The sequence below is a fragment of the Xenopus tropicalis genome, chromosome 4 (assembly GCF_000004195.4).
Source record: "Xenopus tropicalis strain Nigerian chromosome 4, UCB_Xtro_10.0, whole genome shotgun sequence".
NCBI lineage: Eukaryota > Metazoa > Chordata > Amphibia > Anura > Pipidae > Xenopus > Xenopus tropicalis.
The window spans coordinates 14,557,150-14,580,089 of NC_030680.2; the positions used below are offsets into that span (position 1 = coordinate 14,557,150).

The following is a 22,940-nucleotide window of genomic DNA, read 5'->3' on the forward strand; positions in this document are numbered from 1 at the left end:
ATCTGAGGTGAGAACCATGCAGGGGGCAGTTAATCACAGTACTGATACCATTTAAAGCTTACTCAAAGGTAAGCCATCAAAGCAGCCAGACAGGTGGGGGGGGGGGGGCGCTGTCAGTTGGACATCATTATCCTATGCTAATACTAACAGGACTGGCTGCCTTGCATATCAGGTATATATATATATAGAGTAAGGCATGAGAGGAGCCATAGGAATGTGCAGGTTCCACATGGCATTAAATACAGGGAAGGAAATGACTAAGGAATGAGATCCCCGGCCCAGTGCCCCATGCTGACAGGGACCAGTTCATATAAGGCCAACTACAGAAAATGTTTTTTTATACACACACACATACAGAGGCTCTCGAAAATATATATATACGTTACATACACATATATTTCGAGGACCACTTTTCTGTAGAACTACAACTCCCAAAATCCTCTACCAGCCGTAGTTAAAGACCACTGAGCCCATGGCATTGCAGGAAGGGTGGGATTCTAATCTGAAAAATGGCGAGTGGGCCAGCAGCTGCCGCAGGTACAGGGCTGTACAGTTCCCTTCCGCCAGCGCCGCGCAGGGAATGGAATTCCTCTCACTCAGACACTCCCCGCATCATGTGACCGCTCTCCCACTGGGACTCAGCCGCTGGGATAATCATGTGACCCGGTGACGTCAGGCTGGGAGAGACAGGAAGTGGGATGCTGTGGTAGCGCCGGAGCCAGAGACAGATTTTGAGCAGCCGGACCGACCCCCTAAAGGTGAGATGGGGAGACATGTCCGCTCTGCCCTCCCCAGCCCCTTCCCTCTCCGTGTCCCTTCCCTCTCCGTGTCCCTTCCCTCTCCGTGTCTCTTCCCTCTCCGTGTCTCTTCCCTCTCCGTGTCCCTTCCCTCTCCGTGTCTCTTCCCTCTCCGTATCCCTTCCCCAGCCCCTTCCCTCTCCGTGTCCCTTCCCTCTCCGTGTCTCTTCCCTCTCCATGTCTCTTCCCTCTCCGTGTCCCTTCCCTCTCCGTGTCCCTTCCCTCTCCGTGTCCCTTCCCCAGCCCCTTCCCTCTCCGTGTCCCTTCCCTCTCCGTATCCCTTCCCCAGCCCCTTCCCTCTCCGTGTCCCTTCCCTCTCCGTATCCCTTCCCCAGCCCCTTCCCTCTCCGTGTCCCTTCCCTCTCCGTGTCTCTTCCCTCTCCGTGTCCCTTCCCTCTCCGTGTCCCTTCCCTCTCCGTGTCCCTTCCCTCTCCGTGTCCCTTCCCTCTCCGTGTCCCTTCCCCAGCCCCTTCCCTCTCCGTGTCCCTTCCCTCTCCGTATCCCTTCCCCAGCCCCTTCCCTCTCCGTGTCCCTTCCCTCTCCGTGTCTCTTCCCTCTCCGTGTCCCTTCCCTCTCCGTGTCCCTTCCCTCTCCGTGTCCCTTCCCTCTCCGTGTCCCTTCCCTCTCCGTGTCCCTTCCCTCTCCGTGTCCCTTCCCTCTCCGTATCCCTTCCCCAGCCCCTTCCCTCTCCGTGTCCCTTCCTCTCCGTGTCTCTTCCCTCTCCGTGTCCCTTCCCTCTCCGTGTCCCTTCCCTCTCCGTGTCCCTTCCCTCTCCGTGTCCCTTCCCTCTCCGTATCCCTTCCCCAGCCCCTTCCCTCTCCGTGTCCCTTCCCTCTCCGTATCCCTTCCCCAGCCCCTTCCCTCTCCGTGTCCCTTCCCTCTCCGTGTCTCTTCCCTCTCCGTGTCCCTTCCCTCTCCGTGTCCCTTCCCTCTCCGTGTCCCTTCCCCAGCCCCTTCCCTCTCCGTGTCTCTTCCCTCTCCGTGTCTCTTCCCTCTCCGTGTCTCTTCCCTCTCCGTGTCTCTTCCCTCTCCGTGTCCCTTCCCTCTCCGTGTCCCTTCCCCAGCCCCTTCCCTCTCCGTGTCCCTTCCCTCTCCGTATCCCTTCCCCAGCCCCTTCCCTCTCCGTGTCCCTTCCCTCTCCGTATCCCTTCCCCAGCCCCTTCCCTCTCCGTGTCCCTTCCCTCTCCGTGTCCCTTCCCTCTCCGTGTCCCTTCCCTCTCCGTGTCCCTTCCCCAGCCCCTTCCCTCTCCGTGTCCCTTCCCTCTCCGTGTCCCTTCCCTCTCCGTGTCCCTTCCCTCTCCGTGTCCCTTCCCTCTCCGTGTCCGTTCCCCAGCCCCTTCCCTCTCCGTGTCCCTTCCCCAGCCCCTTCCCTCTCCGTGTCCCTTCCCAGCCCCTTCCCTCTCCGTGTCCCTTCCCCAGCCCCTTCCCTCTCCGTGTCCGTTCCCTCTCCGTGTCCCTTCCCTCTCCGTGTCCCTTCCCTCTCCGTGTCCCTTCCCTCTCCGTGTCCCTTCCCTCTCCGTGTCCCTTCCCTCTCCGTGTCCCTTCCCTCTCCGTGTCCCTTCCCTCTCCGTGTCCCTTCCCTCTCCGTGTCCCTTCCCTCTCCGTGTCCCTTCCCTCTCCGTGTCCCTTCCCTCTCCGTGTCCCTTCCCTCTCCGTGTCCCTTCCCTCTCCGTGTCCCTTCCCTCTCCGTGTCCCTTCCCTCTCCGTGTCCCTCCCTCCGTCCCTCCTCTCCGTGTCCCTTCCCTCTCCGTGTCCCTTCCCTCTCCGTGTCCCTTCCCTCTCCGTGTCCCTTCCCTCTCCGTGTCCCTTCCCTCTCCGTGTCCCTTCCCTCTCCGTGTCCCCTTTCCCTCTCCGTGTCCCTTCCCTCTCCGTGTCCCTTCCCTCTCCGTGTCCCTTCCCTCTCCGTGTCCCTTCCCTCTCCGTGTCCTTCCCTCTCCGTGTCCCTTCCCTCTCCGTGTCCCTTCCCTCTCCGTGTCCCTTCCCCAGGCCTCTTCCCTCTCTGTGTCCCTTTCCCCCAGCCTCTTCCCTCTCTGTGTCCCTTCCCCAGCCTCTTCCCTCTCCGTGTCCCTTCCCCCAGCCTCTTCCCTCTCCGTGTCCCTTCCCCCAGCCTCTTCCCTCTCTGTGTCCCTTCCCCAGCCTCTTCCCTCTCTGTGTCCCTTCCGCAGCCTCTTCCCTCTCTGTGTCCCTTCCCCAGCCTCTTCCCTCTCTGTGTCCCTTCCCCAGCCTCTTCCCTCTCTGTGTCCCTTCCCCAGCCTCTTCCCTCTCCGTGTCCCTTCCCCAGCCTCTTCCCTCTCCGTGTCCCTTCCCCAGCCTCTTCCCTCTCTGTGTCCCTTCCCCAGCCTCTTCCCTCTCTGTGTCCCTTCCCCAGCCTCTTCCCTCTCTGTGTCCCTTCCCCAGCCTCTTCCCTCTCTGTGTCCCTTCCCCAGCCTCTTCCCTCTCCGTGTCCCTTCCCCAGCCTCTTCCCTCTCCGTGTCCCTTCCCCAGCCTCTTCCCTCTCTGTGTCCCTTCCCCAGCCTCTTCCCTCTCCGTGTCCCTTCCCCAGCCTCTTCCCTCTCCGTGTCCCTTCCCTCTCCGTGTCCCTTCCCTCTCCGTGTCCCTTCCCTCTCCGTGTCCGTTCCCCAGCCCCTTCCCTCTCCGTGTCCCTTCCCCAGCCCCTTCCCTCTCCGTGTCCCTTCCCCAGCCCCTTCCCTCCGTTCCGCTCCGTGTCCGTTCCCTCTCCGTGTCCGTTCCCTCTCCGTGTCCGTTCCCTCTCCGTGTCCGTTCCCTCTCCGTGTCCCTTCCCTCTCCGTGTCCCTTCCCTCTCCGTGTCCCTTCCCTCTCCGTGTCCCTTCCCTCTCCGTGTCCCTTCCCTCTCCGTGTCCCTTCCCTCTCCGTGTCCCTTCCCTCTCCGTGTCCCTTCCCTCTCCGTGTCCCTTCCCTCTCCGTGTCCCTTCCCTCTCCGTGTCCCTTCCCTCTCCGTGTCCCTTCCCTCTCCGTGTCCCTTCCCTCTCCGTGTCCCTTCCCTCTCCGTGTCCCTTCCCTCTCCGTGTCCCTTCCCTCTCCGTGTCCCTTCCCTCTCCGTGTCCCTTCCCCAGCCTCTTCCCTCTCTGTGTCCCTTCCCCAGCCTCTTCCCTCTCTGTGTCCCTTCCCCAGCCTCTTCCCTCTCCGTGTCCCTTCCCCAGCCTCTTCCCTCTCTGTGTCCCTTCCCCAGCCTCTTCCCTCTCTGTGTCCCTTCCCCAGCCTCTTCCCTCTCTGTGTCCCTTCCCCAGCCTCTTCCCTCTCTGTGTCCCTTCCCCAGCCTCTTCCCTCTCTGTGTCCCTTCCCCAGCCTCTTCCCTCTCCGTGTCCCTTCCCCAGCCTCTTCCCTCTCTGTGTCCCTTCCCCAGCCTCTTCCCTCTCTGTGTCCCTTCCCCAGCCTCTTCCCTCTCTGTGTCCCTTCCCCAGCCTCTTCCCTCTCTGTGTCCCTTCCCCAGCCTCTTCCCTCTCCGTGTCCCTTCCCCAGCCTCTTCCCTCTCCGTGTCCCTTCCCCAGCCTCTTCCCTCTCCGTGTCCCTTCCCCAGCCTCTTCCCTCTCCGTGTCCCTTCCCCAGCCTCTTCCCTCTCTGTGTCCCTTCCCCAGCCTCTTCCCTCTCTGTGTCCCTTCCCCAGCCTCTTCCCTCTCCGTGTCCCTTCCCCAGCCTCTTCCCTCTCCGTGTCCCTTCCCCAGCCTCTTCCCTCTCTGTGTCCCTTCCCCAGCCTCTTCCCTCTCTGTGTCCCTTCCCCAGCCTCTTCCCTCTCTGTGTCCCTTCCCCAGCCTCTTCCCTCTCCGTGTCCCTTCCCCAGCCCCTTCCCTCTCCGTGTCCCTTCCCCAGCCTCTTCCCTCTCCGTGTCCCTTCCCCAGCCTCTTCCCTCTCCGTGTCCCTTCCCCAGCCCCTTCCCTCTCCGTGTCCCTTCCCCAGCCTCTTCCCTCTCCGTGTCCCTTCCCTCTCTGTGCCCCTTCCCCAGCCCCTTCCCTCTCCGTGTCCCTTCCCCAGCCCCTTCCCTCTCCGTGTCCCTTCCCCAGCCCCTTCCCTCTCCGTGTCCCTTCCCCAGCCTCTTCCCTCTCTGTGTCTCTTCCCCAGCCTCTTCCCTCTCTGTGTCCCTTCCCCAGCCTCTTCCCTCTCTGTGTCCCTTCCCCAGCCTCTTCCCTCTCTGTGTCCCTTCCCCAGCCTCTTCCCTCTCTGTGTCCCTTCCCCAGCCTCTTCCCTCTCTGTGTCCCTTCCCCAGCCTCTTCCCTCTCTGTGTCCCTTCCCCAGCCTCTTCCCTCTCCGTGTCCCTTCCCCAGCCTCTTCCCTCTCCGTGTCCCTTCCCCAGCCTCTTCCCTCTCTTTGTCCCTTCCCCAGCCTCTTCCCTCTCCGTGTCCCTTCCCCAGCCTCTTCCCTCTCGGTGTCCCTTCCCCAGCCCCTTCCTCCCGTCACTGTCCCCTTCCTCACACTGCGCTCTCTCAGCCCTTCCTTCTTCCATTCTGCCCCAGTATTGCCCGAACCCCTATTCATAAGCACATCCATTAGCTCTTTTGTCTTTGTTTTGCACTGACTCCATGTACCTCTTTTGCCTCTTCCCACCTACCCCTCCTCACTCATTCTCCCCCTCCTCACTCATTCTCCCCCTCCTCACTCATTCTCCCCCTCCTCACTCATTCTCCCCCTCCTCACTCATTCTCCCCCTCCTCACTCATTCTCCCCCTCCTCACTCATTCTCCCCCTGTGCCTCTTCCCACCTACCCCTCCTCACTCATTCTCCCCCTTTGCCTCTTCCCACCTACCCCTCCTCACTCATTCCCCCCCTGTGCCTCTTCCCACCTACCCCTCCTCACTCATTCTCCCCCTTTGCCTCTTCCCACCTACCCCTCCTCACTCATTCCCCTCCTGTGCCTCTTCCCACCTACCCCTCCTCACTCATTCCCCTCCTTTGCCTCTTCCCACCTACCCCTCCTCACTCATTCCCCCCTGTGCCTCTTCCCACCTACCCCTCCTCACTCATTCTCCCCCTTTGCCTCTTCCCACCTACCCCTCCTCACTCATTCCCCCCTGTGCCTCTTCCCACCTACCCCTCCTCACTCATTCCCCCCCTTTGCCTCTTCCCACCTACCCCTCCTCACTCATTCCCCCCCTGTGCCTCTTCCCACCTACCCCTCCTTTGCCTCTTCCCACCTACCCCTCCTCACTCATTCTCCCCCTTTGCCTCTTCCCACCTACCCCTCCTCACTCATTCCCCCCCTTTGCCTCTTCCCACCTACCCCTCCTCACTCATTCCCCCCCTGTGCCTCTTCCCACCTACCCCTCCTTTGCCTCTTCCCACCTACCCCTCCTCACTCATTCCCCCCCTGTGCCTCTTCCCACCTACCCCTCCTCATTCTCCCCCTTTGCCTCTTCCCACCTACCCCTCCTCACTCATTCCCCCCCTGTGCCTCTTCCCACCTACCTCTCCTCATTCTCCCCCTTTGCCTCTTCCCACCTACCCCTCCTCACTCATTCTCCCCCTTTGCCTCTTCCCACCTACCCCTCCACTATTTCTGCCTTTGCCTCTGCAGTGCCCGCCTACCCCCCCCCCCCCCCCCCCCACTTTCTGCCTTTGCCCTGGCATTACAAATACACAGCCCCCCCAGCCCAATAAATAGTGACTGCCTATGGCACCTTACAGCCCCCCTGGCATTCCCAGTACCCAGAGGCACAAACAGCCCCCCCCCCCCAGCCCAATAAATAGTGAGTGTCTGTGGCACCTTACAGCCCTCCTGGCATTCCCAGTACCCAGAGGCACAAACAGCCCCCCCAGCCCAATAAATAGTGACTGTCTGTGGCACCTTACAGCCCCCCTGGCATTCCCAGTACCCAGAGGCACAAACGGCCCCCCCAGCCCAATAAATAGTGACTGTCTATGGCACCTTACAGCCCCCCTGGCATTCCCAGTACCCAGAGGCACAAACAGCCCCCCAGCCCAATAAATAGTGACTGTCTATGGCACCTTACAGCCCCCCTGGCATTCCCAGTACCCAGAGGCACAAACAGCCCCCCCAGCCCAATAAATAGTGAGTGTCTGTGGCACCTTACAGCCCCCCTGGCATTCCCAGTACCCAGAGGCACAAACTGCCCCCCAGCAGCCCAATAAATAGTGACTGTCTGTGGCACCTTACAGCCCCCCTGGCATTCCCAGTACCCAGAGGCACAAACAGCCCCCCAGCCCAATAAATAGTGACTGTCTATGGCACCTTACAGCCCCCCTGGCATTCCCAGTACCCAGAGGCACAAACTGCCCCCCAGCAGCCCAATAAATAGTGACTGTCTATGGCACCTTACAGCAGCCCCTCTGGCATTTGCTGGAACCTACAGATTGCCAGTCCTGGCCTGCTGCCCACCAACCCATTCTTACTCCCTCTTTGCTCTGACCTCATTTTCTTTTTTCAATTATCCCACCGTTAATGGAAATTCATTGATTGCAGTCCCTATTATTTATCTACTCCATTATTTACTCCATACTCTTTAACTCCTTCATTGCCTAATTCCCTTTACCCATTGTTCACCCTTTGCCATGATGCCTTCTTTCTCCTCACCCCTTTGCTTCTGCCCTTACCCCTGTAACTATCCGTATCACTGAATATCCACCCCCTCTTGTTGCTCCCCATTTGTCTCTCCCCACTAAAGCTCTTTCTTTCCCATTACCTCTATCCGCCCTTATGTTTGTTAATTCTATAGTAACCCTCTTCCTGGCAACTCAGTGTCACAAATCTCTGTCTGTTGTGTCACAAGTGGTAATTATTGAAATTGCTGCAATGGCTGAGTTAAATAAGTTGGGGAGCTGTAGAAGTAACGGCATATGGCTGAATAACTGTTCCCATGCAGTTTCCCGCTCAGCAGGTGGGCATCAAAAAGTTTCCCATGGGTGAAGACACACAGAGCTACTAGTAGCAGCTACTTGTCACGGCTACTAAAATAGACAATGCTGATAATTTACTGATAATTGTCTCAATGTGTTTTAGCAGAGGCAATTATCAGTATTTATAGAAAGGTATTTTCTGGCGTTTAGTAGCCATGACAAGTAGCTGCTACTAAGTAGCTGCTACTAAGTAGCTGCTACTAAGTAGCTCCGTGTGTCTTCACCCTTATGGTGAAGACACACAGAGCTACTAGTAGCAGCTACTTGTTGTGGCTACTAAAACAGACAATGCTGATCATTTTACGTGTGTTTTAGCAGAGGCAATTCTCAGTATTTTCTATGGCAAGGTATTTTTGGAGTTTAGTAGCCATGAAAAAGTAGCTGCTACTAGTAGTTCAGTGTGTCTTCACCCTTAAATTACTTGCTAGTGCAGATATGGGTAGACATTTTAGCAGCTGCCATAAAATGTAAAAATCCTCTAATAATCCTACACCCTTAGGGTGAAGACACACTGGGCTACTAGTAGCTGCTACTTTTTCATGGCTACTAAACTCCAGAAAATCCCCTGCCATAGACAATACTGAGAATTGCCTCTGCTAAAACACACGTAGAGACAATTATCAGTAAATGATCAGCATTGTCTGTTTTTGTAGCCACGACAAGTAGCTGCTACTAGTAGCTCTGTGTGTCACAGCCCTTACTTAGGGACCTTTTCCATTATCCTCTGGTCAGACAGGCCAAATGTAATTTTTTTGGGCCAAGGGCTACAACTCCCCCCACCCCTGTCCTAAAAAATGTAATTTCTTAAACTCGGGGCACATTATTCTTTCATCCTTTTGGCCAATGAAGGACACTGTGCAATGTGGGATTGCATTGCTAGAGAGAAATAAATCTGATCTATAGTGAGTGGTGCATAGGGCAGCGGCAGTGTAGGGCAGGGTTTCTGATAAGAGAGAAGTGTATGGGACGTGCCTTTGCTCCTGCAGGTTCCACCGAGCTCTGCTATTTCCTGGTGTAAAGGAATTTCATGTACAGACCTGCCACTATCTCTCGCCCCGTCGCTCCGTGGCCCTTAGGCGTGTGCGTGCAGTCTGTGTTATGGGGCTGGAATATATTATTCCTGTACTTGTCGCTCAAACACAGTCCTGTATGGGAGGGCCCTGCAGTAGTTAAAGGGGTTTGCACCTTTGAATTAACTTTTAGTATGATGTAAAGAGAAATATTACGAGGCAATTTTTGGTCTACATTTGTGTTTTTTAATTATTTTTCCATTTGTTCAGCAGCTCTCCAGTTTGGAATTTTAGCAGCTATCTGGTTGCTAGGGTTCAAATGACCTTAGCAACCAGGCAGTGGCTTGAATGAGACACTGGAATATGAATAGGTGAGGCCTGAATAGAAAAACAAGTAATTAAAAAGTAACAATAACAATAAAATTGTAGCCTCAGAAAGCAATCGTGTTTTGGCTGTCGGGGTCAGTGACCCCCATTTGAAAGTTGGAAAGAGTCAGAAAAAGAAGACCATTTATAAATGATTAAAAAAAAAATTATTAATGAAGACCAACTGAAAAGTTGCTAGAATTGGCCATTCTATAACGTGCTAAAGGTTAATTTAAAGGTGAGCCACCAGAGTGAGAAGGGTTAATGACTGGGCACAGACAAAACTGGTTGGGGTTTGTATCGCTATGGAGGGTTGTAATGGCAACATAAGTGCGGAGCGCAGTGACCGTTGTGCAGTGACCGTTGCCGACGCAGATAGACGGATGGCGCCATGATTGATTCCCCTCGTTCTGCTGCTGGGATTCTCGCTACCAAACAACAGATTGTTGTGACTGTTTGCGCAGAACTGGGCCCCCCTTTATTCCAGAACGCCGGCGTGTGGCTTACGGGCAGGGATCCAGCAATTTGTGTTCAGCCGTTAGCTCATCCGTCCTGGGATTGCGAGAGGCACTGTAAACACATTGATCGTGAGTCGGAACAGACAGCAGTCATTCTGTGCTACTCAGGGGAGTGGTGCAGTTCACTTTGAACACTCAGTGTTTCCTAAAAAGAGTTTTTTTATGCAACAAAATAGCTTTCAGGTTGCACCAATACATACTGCTCTTCCCTGTATCAGTTCCTGCGCTTGGGCATCATTTTCATTTATTTCCCCTTTCTCTCTAGTCTTTCAACCACAAGTATCTTATATTATATCTTTTATTGTAGCTATAAACTGTTACAAGAATGGAGAACCGACCCTTACTATAGGCATTATATATGGTATAATACACCCACTGCAGCTATGTGACCTATTTTCCAGAATGCTCAGGACTTGGGGTTTTCCAGATAAGGGGTTGTTCTGTAATTTAGACCTCCATACATTAAAGGTGGCCATACACAGGCCGATTCTAGCTGCCTATATCGGTCCTTTAGGGCTCTGGCACACTGGGAGATTAGTCGCCCGTGACAAAACTCCCTGTTCGCGGGCGACTAATCTCCCCGGATTGCCATCCCACCGGCGAAAATGTAAATTACCGGTGGGATGGCAAATGCGGCGATTTACATTTTCGCCAGTGGGATGGCATTTCGGGGAGATTAGTCGCCCGAGACACAGGAGCCTTAGACTGATTGGCTGCCTGTGTATGGGCACGAACAACGGACCTCCCCGACCAACATCTGGCCTGAAATTGGGCCAATCTCAATCGGGCAGGTTTGATATTTCTGTCGGATCGGGGACCGCATCGGCTTGTTTGTGCACTCCCCAAACCAACGGCGCCTATACCTGCTATTCTAATTTGATTATTTGGCCCCAGGGCTAAATTACCAAATTAGCCTGAAACTGCCCACCTGAGGTCACCAAGTGAGCGGATCTTAACATGTATGGCCATATATCTTAGCTGGGATCAAGTACAGGTACTGTTTTATTATTACAGAGAAAAGGGAATCATTTAACCATGAAATAAACCCAATAGGGCTGTTCTGCCCCCAATAAGGGGTAATTATATCTTAGTTGGGATCAAGTACAGGTACTGTTTTATTATTACAGAGAAAAGGGAATCATTTAACCATGAAATAAACCCAATAGGGCTGTTCTGCCCCCAATAAGGGGTAATTATATCTTAGTTGGGATCAAGTACAGGTACTGTTTTATTATTACAGAGAAAAGGGAATCATTTAACCATGAAATAAACCCAATAGGGCTGTTCTGCCCCCAATAAGGGGTAATTATATCTTAGTTGGGATCAAGTACAGGTACTGTTTTATTATTACAGAGAAAAGGGAATCATTTAACCATTAAATAAACCCAATAGGGCTGTTCTGCCCCCAATAAGGGGTAATTATATCTTAGTTGGGATCAAGTACAGGTACTGTTTTATTATTACAGAGAAAAGGGAATCATTTAACCATGAAATAAACCCAATAGGGCTGTTCTGCCCCAATAAGGGGTAATTATATCTTAGTTGGGATCAAGTACAGATACTGTTTTATTATTACAGAGAAAAAGGAATCATTTAACCATTAAATAAACCCAATAGGGCTGTTCTGCCCAATAAGGGGTAATTATATCTTAGTTGGGATCAAGTACAGGTACTGTTTTATTATTACAGAGAAAAGGGAATCATTTAACCATTAAATAAACCCAATAGGGCTGTTCTGCCCCAATAAGGGGTAATTATATCTTAGTTGGGATCAAGTACAGGTACTGTTTTATTATTACAGAGAAAAGGGAATCATTTAACCATTAAATAAACCCAATAGGGCTGTTCTGCCCCAATAAGGGGTAATTATATCTTAGTTGGGATCAAGTACAGGTACTGTTTTATTATTACAGAGAAAAGGGAATCATTTAACCATTAAATAAACCCAATAGGACTGTTCTGCCCCAATAAGGGGTAATTATATCTTAGTTGGGATCAAGTACAGGTACTGTTTTATTATTACAGAGAAAAAGGAATCATTTAACCAATAAATAAACCCAATAGGGCTGTTCTGCCCCCAATAAGGGGTAATTATATCTTAGTTGGGATCAAGTACAGGTACTGTTTTACTATTACAGAGAGAAGGGAATCATTTAACCATTAAATAAACCCAATAGGGCTGTTCTGCCCCAATAAGGGGTAATTATATCTTAGTTGGGATCAAGTACAGGTACTGTTTTATTATTACAGAGAGAAGGGAATCATTTAACCATTAAATAAACCCAATAGGGCTGTTCTGCCCCCAATAAGGGGTAATTATATCTTAGTTGGGATCAAGTACAGGTACTGTTTTATTATTACAGAGAGAAGGGAATCATTTAACCATTAAATAAACCCAATAGGGTTGTTCTGCCCCCAATAAGGGGTAATTATATCTTAGTTGGGATCAAGTACAGGTACTGTTTTATTATTACAGAGAGAAGGGAATCATTTAACCATTAAATAAACCCAATAGGACTGTTCTGCCCCCAATAAGGGGTAATTATATCTTAGTTGGGATCAAGTACAGGTACTGTTTTATTATTACAGAGAAAAGGGAATCATTTAACCATTAAATAAACCCAATAGGGCTGTTCTGCCCCCAATAAGGGGTAATTATATCTTAGTTGGGATCAAGTACAGGTACTGTTTTATTATTACAGAGAAAAGGGAATCATTTAACCATTAAATAAACCCAATAGGGCTGTTCTGCCCCCAATAAGGATTAATTATATCTTAGTTGGGATCAAGTACAGGTACTGTTTTATTATTACAGAGAAAAGGGAATCATTTAACCATTAAATAAACCCAATAGGGTTGTTTTGCCCCCAATAAGGGGTAATTATATCTTAGTTGGGATCAAGTTCAGGTACTGTTTTATTATTACAGAGAAAAGGGAATCATTTTTAAAAATATTATTTTATTATAATGGATCTACGGGAGATTATAGGCATTCCCATAATTCAGAGCTTTTTGTATAACTGGTTTCTGGATAATGGATCCCATACCTGTATTGTAAATGATAATGAAATGATGGGACGGGAAGGTGAGTGACGCCACCGTAGTTTATAGAGTAGCTGACTCACTGTAGAAGAAGCTGCATCTATTTTGGTACTACAGCTGCAACGGCCCCCTGTTCTGCTTCCATGCCAGTGATAGGCCAGTAGCCCTCTTATATACAACTGATGGGCATGTAATGGGCTGAGGAAGGGAAAGAGAAGAGAACAACAGGGTTTGTGGGCCAGCGCTGGTTCAGAGCAGGGAATTATATGCCGCTGTTCTATAGATTCTTTGATGTCCGACTTTTATACTGTAAACTGGGAGGTGCTGCCTTAAAGGGGTTGTTCACCTTTGAGTTAACTTTTATTATTACGTAGAGAGTAATATTCTGAGACAATTTGCAATTGGTCTTATTTTGTTGATTTTAGTTTTTGAAATATTTCACTTTTTGTTCAGCAGCTCTCCAGTTTGGAGTTTCAGCAGCTATCCGGTTGCTATGGTCCAAATTACCTTGGTAACCAGGTAGTGGTTTAAATGAGACACTGGAATATGAATAGGAAAGGCCTGAATAGAAAAATAAGTATTAAAAAGTAACAATAACAATAAACTGTAGCCCCACAGAGCAATAGTGTTTTGACTGACCCCCCATTTGAAAGTTGGAAAAAGTCAGGAGAAGGCAAATAATTTATAAACGATCAAAAATATAAAGTAAAGACCAATTGAAAAGTTGCTTAGAATTGGCCATTCTATATCATACTAGTTAACTTAAAAGTGAACCACCCCTTGAAATTAGAGGCTGAAACAGCTTGTCTTATATTCAGCTTTTGGTCTTATATTAGTCATCAATAAATACCTTAATACCTGCCATACCAGGGGCATTTCTATGTTGTGTATTTAACATTAATGGCTTCCGGCTTGTGATGTGTTGTCTGTCTAATTAGCTAAAATGGTATTTCTCACTCTAATAGGAAGCTGCATTCTTGTTGGTTTATATGGTACCATTGAGTGGATTAAATGAAACTGTATGAGACCCATTAGTTTAACCAAGGCCTCTCCGGCTTACTTACTAAGGTAAATTGCACCTGTGCAGTTGACCGTAGCAACCAATCAGATCTTTGTTTTCATTTGTTAAACTGCTCAAAATGAATTACTGATTGGTTGCTATGGGACATTGCAATGGCTCAATATAGAACCCAAGAGCTCAGCTGCAGCGGGTTTATTGGGTATGCGAACGTACGCGGCGAGGAGCCAAAAGTCAATCGCCGGGGGAAAAAGTCTGGGCACCCCTGATGCAGAGAGTCATTTTTTGAGACAATTTGCAATTGGTGTGAGTTTTTTATTTGCAGTTTTTTAATTATTTCAGTTTTTGTTCAACAGCTATCCAGGTTGCTAGGGTCCAAATAACCTTAGCAACCAGGGAGTGGTTTGAATGAGACCCTGGTATATAAATAGGCGATGACTTGAATATAAAAATAAGTTATAAAAAGTTACGATAACAATAAAACTATAGCCTCACAGAGCAATAGCAGGGCCCCACAGCATTTTTAAAATGAAAATGCTGTGGGGCCCCGTAGCAACTGTTGCATAAGCCCTATGTTCTGCGTAAGGCATTTCTGTGTGCCGCCCCCTCTCTTGTGCTTTCAAGTTGTCCTTTATAAAAAAGTAGGTTAGGCTTTGTGCATAATTGTGCCTAGATGAAGCAGGGCATCGCTTTGGGTCTTTTTCATGTGTTGGGAGGGGCCGTGCTCTCTAATTGCTTGCTATACTAACGACATAATGATGCACACTGCGGCCTGATTGGAGGGCAGCCAGGAAGTGCTGTTAGTGAGAGGGCATATGCCCATGTGACTGGCGATTAAGGGCTGTGGCATTCAGTGATTGAGACCAGCACCTCTCAGCAATAGTGACTGTCAAACAGCAGGAAATAACGTCCAGGCAGGATAACAGTATCTTTGCTTTGCCCTTAATGGGAAGAAAATAAATGTAAATATATATTTATATACAGATACAAATAAAACCTGTTCTCTTTGTTTCATATTTTGGCAAAGTTATTGAAGCTGGCTTTTATTTCTTCCAGATGTGGAAATCTGCCGCTGGACACTCTCTCTCCATCTCCACAGATGAGACCGACGACTGGGAGACAGATCCAGATTTTGTGGTAAGTAGAAAGGCCTCGAAGTATCTATTCTTTTATTGGGCAGCATGTTGGGCGGTCATCTGTGCAACGGCATCAGGGCTCCGACTTGCCCGAGGTTGTCCTTTTGTGCTGAAGGATTGGCTCTTGGCACCAAACCCTACTTCACACGTGTATAAAACAAACAGAAATGAATGATTAACCCACTGTAAGGGTGAAGACACACAGAGCTACTAGTAGCAGCTACTTGTCACGGCTAAAATAGACAATGCTGATCATTTATTAATAATTGTCTCTACATGTGTTTTAGTAGAGGCAGTTCCCAGCATTGTCTATGGCAGGTTATATGGCAGCCGTGACAAGTAGCTGCTACTAAGTAGCTCCATGTGTGTTCACCCTTAAGGTGGCCATACACGAGCAGATCCGCTCGCTTGGCGATGTCGCCAAGCGAGCGGATCTTCCCCCGATATCCCCACCTACGGGTGGGCGATATTGGGGAGCATTTAGGTAAAAAAAAAAATAATCCGATCTTTTGGCCCTGGGGCCAAACGATCGGATTATGTGGGCGGCAATGGGGCAGTCGGATCGGGGACCGCATCAACGAGCCGATGCGGTCCCTGATCCGACCAGATTTTCTAACCTGGCCGATCGAGATCTGGCCAATTTCAGGCCAGATATCGGTCGGCCAGGCCGCTCTGCTCTCTCCATACACGGGCCGATTAGCTGCTGAATCGGTCCAAGGGACCGATATCGGCAGCTATAGTCGGCCCGTGTATGGGGACCTTTACACTTGTCAGCCTCCAGTGATAAAAGTTTAAATCAAAACATAAGAACACTGCTCATGCAAATTGTAGTTTTATTTATTATTTTAAAATTTATTTTAAATATCAACCTACACCTTCCTGGGACCACACCTAGGGGGCCTATCTACAAACCAATCAAATTTGCTTTTGTTCTCTAAAGGTGGCTATACACTAAGATTAGCTCGTTTGTTGTCGTTGCCAATTGAACAAAACCTGCCCTAGGGCCAAACGATCTAATTAAACTGGCGGGCATAGTCGCTGTCTGCTTGGGGACCACAGCAACGAGCCAATGCAGTCCTGATCCGACAGAAAAATCAAACCTGTCTGATCGAGATCTGCCTTATTTCAGGCCAGATGTTTGTTGGGAGGCCCATCAGCGTTGCCCATAAACAGGCAGATAAGCTGCCGAATCTGCAGTTAAAATCTGCCCCTGTATGGCCACCTTAACTTGTAGGTGAGCGTTCAAATCTATTTACTGATTGGTTGTTATGGGCAGCATCACTAGTGATTGTGTTGGCTATAGGATATAAGTGGTACATGTGGCTGTTAAAAGCATTATTGCAAGATGGCAACTAATATTTTTCTCTTTTTTTTTTGGACAGAATGATATAAATGAGAAAGAACAGAGATGGGGAGCAAAAACCGTGGAGGGGTCTGGACATCAAGAACACATTAAGTATGTACTATGTAACAATCTAATTTACTTATTGGACCACAGATATATATATATCTGTGTACATGTTGATGTAGGGGAATTGTGATTTTACAGACCTAGGGTTGCTGACTGTTATGGGGGATCGATATCTGTACCCTAGGGTGGGCGCACACATGCTGAGTTGGAAGATATTCCAACTCCAATTGGGCCGGAGCATTTTCTACTCCCAGAGAGACTTATGGCCCTCTAAAGTTGTCCATACATGGAAAGATCTGCTGGTTTGAGCGGATCTTTCCATGATATGAGTTAGGTGATCCCAAGGGCTGAACGATCAGATTACATTGACAGAATGCAGGCCGTAAGGACGAGGAATGTTGGCAGCTTTTATCGGCCTGTGTATGGCCAACTTAAGCCCACTGTTGGCCATTGGTCTTTCCAGTTTTCCATTTTTTTTTACTGCAGCATAAGTTAATTGGCCATATAGATTTCAGAGGAAAAAATGTCTACCCAAGTGGCTCAGACTCTCTCCCATATCATCAGTACTGAAGTAAACATTCTCAGACTGGCTACTTTTTAAGTGTCTTTACACGGTGCCATAATTTTGACACTGACCTGTGTGTGCCCTGTTCTTTTCAGTATCCATAAACTGCGGGAGAAGGTGTCCCATGAACATCAGGAAATTAAGGAAAAGGAGTTAGAGATTGGGCCCAAAGCCTCTCATGGCTACGGTGGGAAGTTTGGTGTGGAAAAGGATCGCATGGATAAGGTGCGTGATTGAAGAGCTGGGTGACTGCAATGTTATGGTTAAATTAGGGGTATCTCTACTTGCTGTCTTAATGCCTTTGTGCTTGTACACAGCTTCTTGTAAAAGAATTCTGACTTTATTGTCATTATTATTGACGTGTATTTATAAAATGTGTGGTCCCCCCTCAGTGAGTTTTACCCACTTAATTCAGTACTCCTATTTATTTGCGTTTAACATGGCTGCCTGCTGGCGGTCCTTTGGAGACCTGTATAAGTAGCTCTTAGTCCAGGCACTTGGAATGCCTGTCATTTATTAATCAGCCTAAAGCTACGGCCCTGGGAGTAACCTTATTTCCCAGTCCATGCAACGCCTCTCCTGTATAAGGAAACCTGGTCCTTATTTGCTAAGTGCAGGGCTGGGTGCAAAGTGCAACAAATGGGTGCAAATTGCTATGTTTTTTGCAGTTTGCACCCTGCTGTTTGCTTAGCACCCCAGACACAGGCTTGTTCTTTTCTCCCCTGTATACAGTAATGTATCCATACAGCTGGGCAGGAGGTAGTACATGGGCATTCCCTGGAACAACCTGTTTTATTCAGATGCAATAGGGCCTTGTAGAGACCTACGTAGCACTAACACTTCTGTATTCAACAAAATGTGCCAAGCGGAGGCTGCCCTTGCAACTGAGTCCTAGCCTATATTAATAACCTGAGCAAGACTCCAGGGCTGCCTAGTATTTATACACACGCATGCATAGGGCTACTTAATCCAATTAGGTCAGAGCAAAGTAGTTGGTACTTGAGGCCCTCGTTGCTCTTGGTTAGCTCTCGAGTACAGTAGCGGCTGTGTTATCTGTGCCGGGTTTTGTTGCTGTTACAGCAGGAGGTTGAAGAGACCAGCACATGCTATTGGTACCCAGCCAAGAAATGGTCAGTAAATGAGAAGGCCAGCGGAGGAGCTGCCAGCCGATCTGTGGCATAATGAGCCTCATGCGGTGCCAGTTTATCAGTCGGCACCATTCATCTCGCTTTGTGTGTGTGTGTGTGTGTAGGAAACAGGAAGCGCTGAGTGAAATCAACTCCCTTTCCAAGTCTGCTCTGGCAAATGAAACAGATTCCCGCTGACTGCCTCCTTATGTGACTGTCAGATGCACTGCCAAGTCCTATCGGCTTTGTATTTTATAGCACCAAGTTACTGACAGGTCTTTCTCATTATGCGTTTAAACGGGCGTTACACTTACACATCATCCCTTCAAAGAATGGCACAGTTTGTATAGTTCATATTGGCTTGCACAGTGGAAGGAAAAGTAAAGGTGAAATTACTGGACGATGCCAATTTGCCTGATACCCAGCCAATGTCCTTCTTTTAAAGATGCACTGACCCGGTATACTTTCTTCTAAACACCATCTTTCTATGCACCCCCCTGGGCGAGTGCATGTACCCCCTATTTATAATTAGGCAATGTACTTTTTTTTTTTTTTTGCTTTCATTGTATTTCTTCATATAGGGTTCTATAAAAACTAAGCATTTCCCCTCTCTGCCTAGATGGCTGTCGGCCATGAATATCAGACCAAGCTCTCCAAACACTGCTCGCAGCTGGATGCCACAAAGGGCTTTGGAGGAAAATTTGGGGTTCAGACAGACAGAGTGGATCAGGTAAGCGAATGCCAATATCTGTTTTCTTTTATTGGGTCAGAGTGGGTAGCATGTGTTGGTCCTGGTATCCAAAGGCCAATGGCATACCAGGCTGTAAGCCAATCCACTCCTTTCTGTAAGTTGCACTGATTAGCACAATGTTCGATGGTATGCACACACACACACGGAGCGGATTTGGCTTTAAACTACAACTCCCAGTACCCACTGTCAGAGTGGGAAACAAGTTTTATAACTATCAACCAATAAAAATGTATAAATTAACTGCTTGAGCAGCTGTAAGCGATATAAATGCAGCTGAATGATCCCTTGTCCCAGTCACCATCATTCATCTTGATATATATATATATATATATATATATATATATATATATATATATATATATATATATATATATATATATATATATATATATATATATATATATATATATATATATATATATATATATATATATATATATATATTACCTTCTGCCCATTGTGACCCTGACCCTGCATTTTCTCCCAGGCATTACACATCCATATTCAGAGACATAGATTTAGGTCAGGTATCATTTGGTTCTTATTAGAAGCAGCAACGTTTGAAAACACTGATACACAAATTCAGCTTTATTGTAACTGCTGAACAAAGGGCAGTTGGATTCCCAAAAGTCCCAAAGCTATTTATATATATATCTATATATGCATCTGCTGTGCATGTATTATAGGATATAGGGCAGCGCTAGGTATGTAAAGCATCCGCAATGACTTTCAATCCATAAATATAGGTAAATGTCCCATGTGAGAAGTTGCGCTTGCCTCCCAAGCTGATAATGTGTCTCATTGTCCTTCATTTCTCTTGCAGTCTGCTGTGAACTTTGATTACAAGGGGAAGACGGAAAAACATGCGTCCCAGAAAGGTGAGCGCATCCACTCAAATCCCATACCTTGTTATGCACTTTTCCCCATTGGTGCAAATAAATCCCTTGTTTGACACAAGTTCTATCTTATCGTATTGGGGGGCTTGAGCAGTGGCAGAGTGGGATATGGGGAGACTGCCCCCCACCATGTTTCACAGATGGGATAAGGTTCTTATGTTGGAGTGTAGTGTTTTTCTTTCTCAAAATGTAATGCTAATCATTTAAGCCAAAAAGTTCTATTTTGGCTTTATACGTCCACAAAATATTCTTCCATTATCCTTCTGGTTTGTCCACGTGATCTTTAACAAACTGTAGACGGCCAGCAATATTTTTGGGGGGGAGAGCAGTGGTTTTCTCCTTGCTACCCTGCCATACATACCATTGCTGTTCAGTGTTCTCCTGATGGTGGGACTCATAAACATCAGCATTGGCCAATGTGAGACAGGCCTTCAGCTGCTTAGAAGTTACTCTGAGTTCCTTTATAACCTCTCGGACTATTAGACGCCTTTGATGGTCGAGCAATAAATATTTCTGAATTTCCTTCTAGTTTCTTACACAGCCACGTCTTCCATCTTCATAAATGGTTTAAAAATGAACTGCTATATAAATAGGCCTGAGATTCAGTGACTCTTTGGAAGAGCTCAATCTGCCCATTTCCCTTAAGGAGGAACGCCTGACCCATTTTGTATTTTTAAATGCATTTGAAAGCAGCCCCTTTCTGGTTCTGACCCGTAAAACAATGTTGCTGAAGCCAGCTTCCACAATGACCTGCAGGTCTACATTTTTTCTAAAGTCAGAATCAGCAGTGCAGAGAATAGCAGGGGACAGGCACTGAAAGTGTTAAAATAATACATTTTAATATATATTATATTTTAGGGTGGGGATCCCCTTTTGAGTCCATAAGGGTCACCCTTTTAATAATCGCATAAGAGGGCAACAACACTCCACCCCATTTCCTGGCCACTCGCTTACCATCAAAACCTAATTCCAAACTACCACCTTGGACTAGAACTCAGCTATTTAAAGTACACGGAGGCCCAAACAGCCCCCCCCAGCCCAATAAATAGTGACTAGAACCTACATATTGCCAGTCCGGGCCTGATGACAAAGCATACTGATGGAAAAACCCCCTCTTCTCATAACCACTAACTTCCATCTGCCTCGTTCCACATTGTTCTCTAAGGATTGTTTAGTTTGTATCAACGTCCATTGCCCGACTCATGAATAAAAACATTGTTTGCTTTCAGATTATGCCACTGGCTTTGGGGGAAAGTATGGCGTCCAAGCTGATCGTGTGGATAAGAGCGCCCACGGCTTTGACTACAAGGCCAAGACTGAAAAGCACGAATCCCAGATAGGTCAGTGTTGTTAGAATGAGAAATATGGCAGAAGTTGTTTTTTCTTTTTGTCTGCTGTACCCTGCTATATTGTTTCAGGAGTCAGAGCAGAAGTGCAGAGAATATAACATCTTTAACGTAGCTTTATTGATAGTGCTTCTTGTATCGTTCTGTTTTCTTGCGTCTGACAGATTATACCACTGGCTTTGGAGGGAAGTTTGGTGTACAGGCCGACCGCGTGGATAAGAGTGCAGTCGGGTATGATTACCAGGGGAAAACGGAGAAACACGAGTCGCAGAAAGGTTTGTGTCTGGATTTATCTATGTTGGCCTCCTCCTTCTGTGTTTGCAGAGGTAGGTGCTCTGCTTATTAAAGGGGTTGTTCACCTTTAAATTAATTTTAAGTATAATGTAGACATTCAGAGACAATTTGCAATTGGTTTTCATTTTTTATTTTTTTTTTTGTGGCTTTTCAGTTATTTAGCTTTTTGCTCATCAGCTCTTCCGTTTGGAATTTCAGCAGCTATCTGGTTGTTAGGGTACTTATTTACTTTAGCAACCAGGCAGTGGTTTAAATGAGAGACTGGAATGTTAATAGGAGAGAGACTGAATAGAAAGATAAGTATTAAAAAATAATAATACAATTGTAAGATCATAGAGCAATAGTTTTTGGCTGCCAGGGTCAGCGACCCCTATTTGAAAGCTGGATGTAGATGAAGACCAATTGCAAGTTGCAAGGAATAAGACGTTCTATAACATACCAAAAGTTAATGTAAGAGTGAACCACCCATTTAAGCCCTGCAGGACCCAAATACACACAATACGTTGTCCTGAGCAGGGAAACAAACACTGTGTAAAACTGGCCGTGGGCTAACAGATCCACTCACTTGGCAAGGTCGCCACACTGATTTGGCAGCCCATATAGTAATCCAATAAAGAATCCCTAGCAGGGTCGGACTGGGGGGTGCAGGGCCCACCGGGGCTTCCGCCTCAGGGGCCCCCCTAACCCCCTCACAGGGCCCCCACCCGACGTCCTCCCCGAGCGTGTATAAATTGAACGCGTCAGGGGAGGAACAACAGTCAGTAGGGGGAGCGCTGGCAAAAGTTGGACTGGGCCACCGGGATTTTTCCCGGTGTCCTGGCAGCCCAGTTCGACCCTGCTCCCTAGGCCCAGACTGAATACGACACTATGAAGACCCCCCAGGAATACTGATGTGTGTGGTTAGTAGCAGTACATGCAGGGCAAGGTCAAAGGACCCTGGCATGGAAAGGGTTAAAACAACACTCCCTTTCCCTTAATCTTCATGACTCCAGGCTTCCTACAAATCACATAGCTTCCTCCTCCCCCCCCCTCCCAAAAAATGTTCCCACCAATCTTATCTGTTGTTTAATTTGCTCATAGATTATTCAAAGGGTTTCGGTGGTAAATATGGCGTTGACAAAGAAAATGTGGACAAGAGCGCTCTGGGGTTTGACTACCAAGGAAAAACAGAGAAGCATGAGTCGCAGAAAGGTCCAGTATGCACACGCGATCTGTAGAATAAGGCGGGGTTGTCAGGGGTCACCGGGCCTAGCAACGTAATAGGGTGTAAAGTGCTTTAAGCCGAGATGAGAAAATTACTGTACAATATAAAACAAAGGTGTGTGGCCCTTTAAAGGTATACTTTCCCTTTATGCCCTATAGAAGAAGGAGCCGATAACAACATTCAGCGCATCTAGCTGTAGCCTCCTCTTAATAGTGGTTTCTCTTCGCAACTGCACTTGTGCAACTTAGCATCTGTGTTTGTAAATGGGACCCCCCCTCCATCATGTTGCTTATAACCGATGTTCATGGAAAGCCACGTGTTTTGTTCACACGTGAGCGTCCCGAGGGGGGAAATTACACCCTTTCTGTTTTGTGTAAAACCTGTGTACTGATCAATGCCTTGGCTAATGGTGACATTGGGATTAACCGCTCGGCCCGTGGCGGCAGCACTCGTTAGCTTAATTGTCTGGCTTATAGCTCACTCCATAGAGTGCAAAGGCCCCCAAGAAGGAAAGGGCAGGGCTGGCAAAATGCTTGCACTCCCCCCCCCCCCGTGCCAAGGCTGGTAGCATTCTATACACACTCCCACATA

At 48.3% G+C, this 22,940-nt stretch overlaps 1 protein-coding gene across 3 annotated transcripts in view; it reads left to right on the forward strand.

Annotated features, from left to right (window-relative positions):
• The first annotated feature begins 649 nt into the window (after window positions 1-649).
• Window positions 650-22,940, forward strand: part of cttn (cortactin) — a 29,238-nt gene continuing 6,947 nt past the window's right edge. For 2 of the 3 annotated variants that reach the window (XM_031899712.1, XM_031899713.1), the window contains exons 1-9: window positions 650-758; window positions 14,676-14,756; window positions 16,138-16,211; window positions 16,827-16,956; window positions 18,478-18,588; window positions 19,433-19,487; window positions 20,735-20,845; window positions 21,016-21,126; window positions 22,226-22,336. In XM_031899712.1, the coding sequence (XP_031755572.1) occupies window positions 14,676-14,756; window positions 16,138-16,211; window positions 16,827-16,956; window positions 18,478-18,588; window positions 19,433-19,487; window positions 20,735-20,845; window positions 21,016-21,126; window positions 22,226-22,336 (784 nt within the window). In that variant the 5' untranslated portion in view covers window positions 650-758. 3 annotated transcript variants of the gene reach the window in all.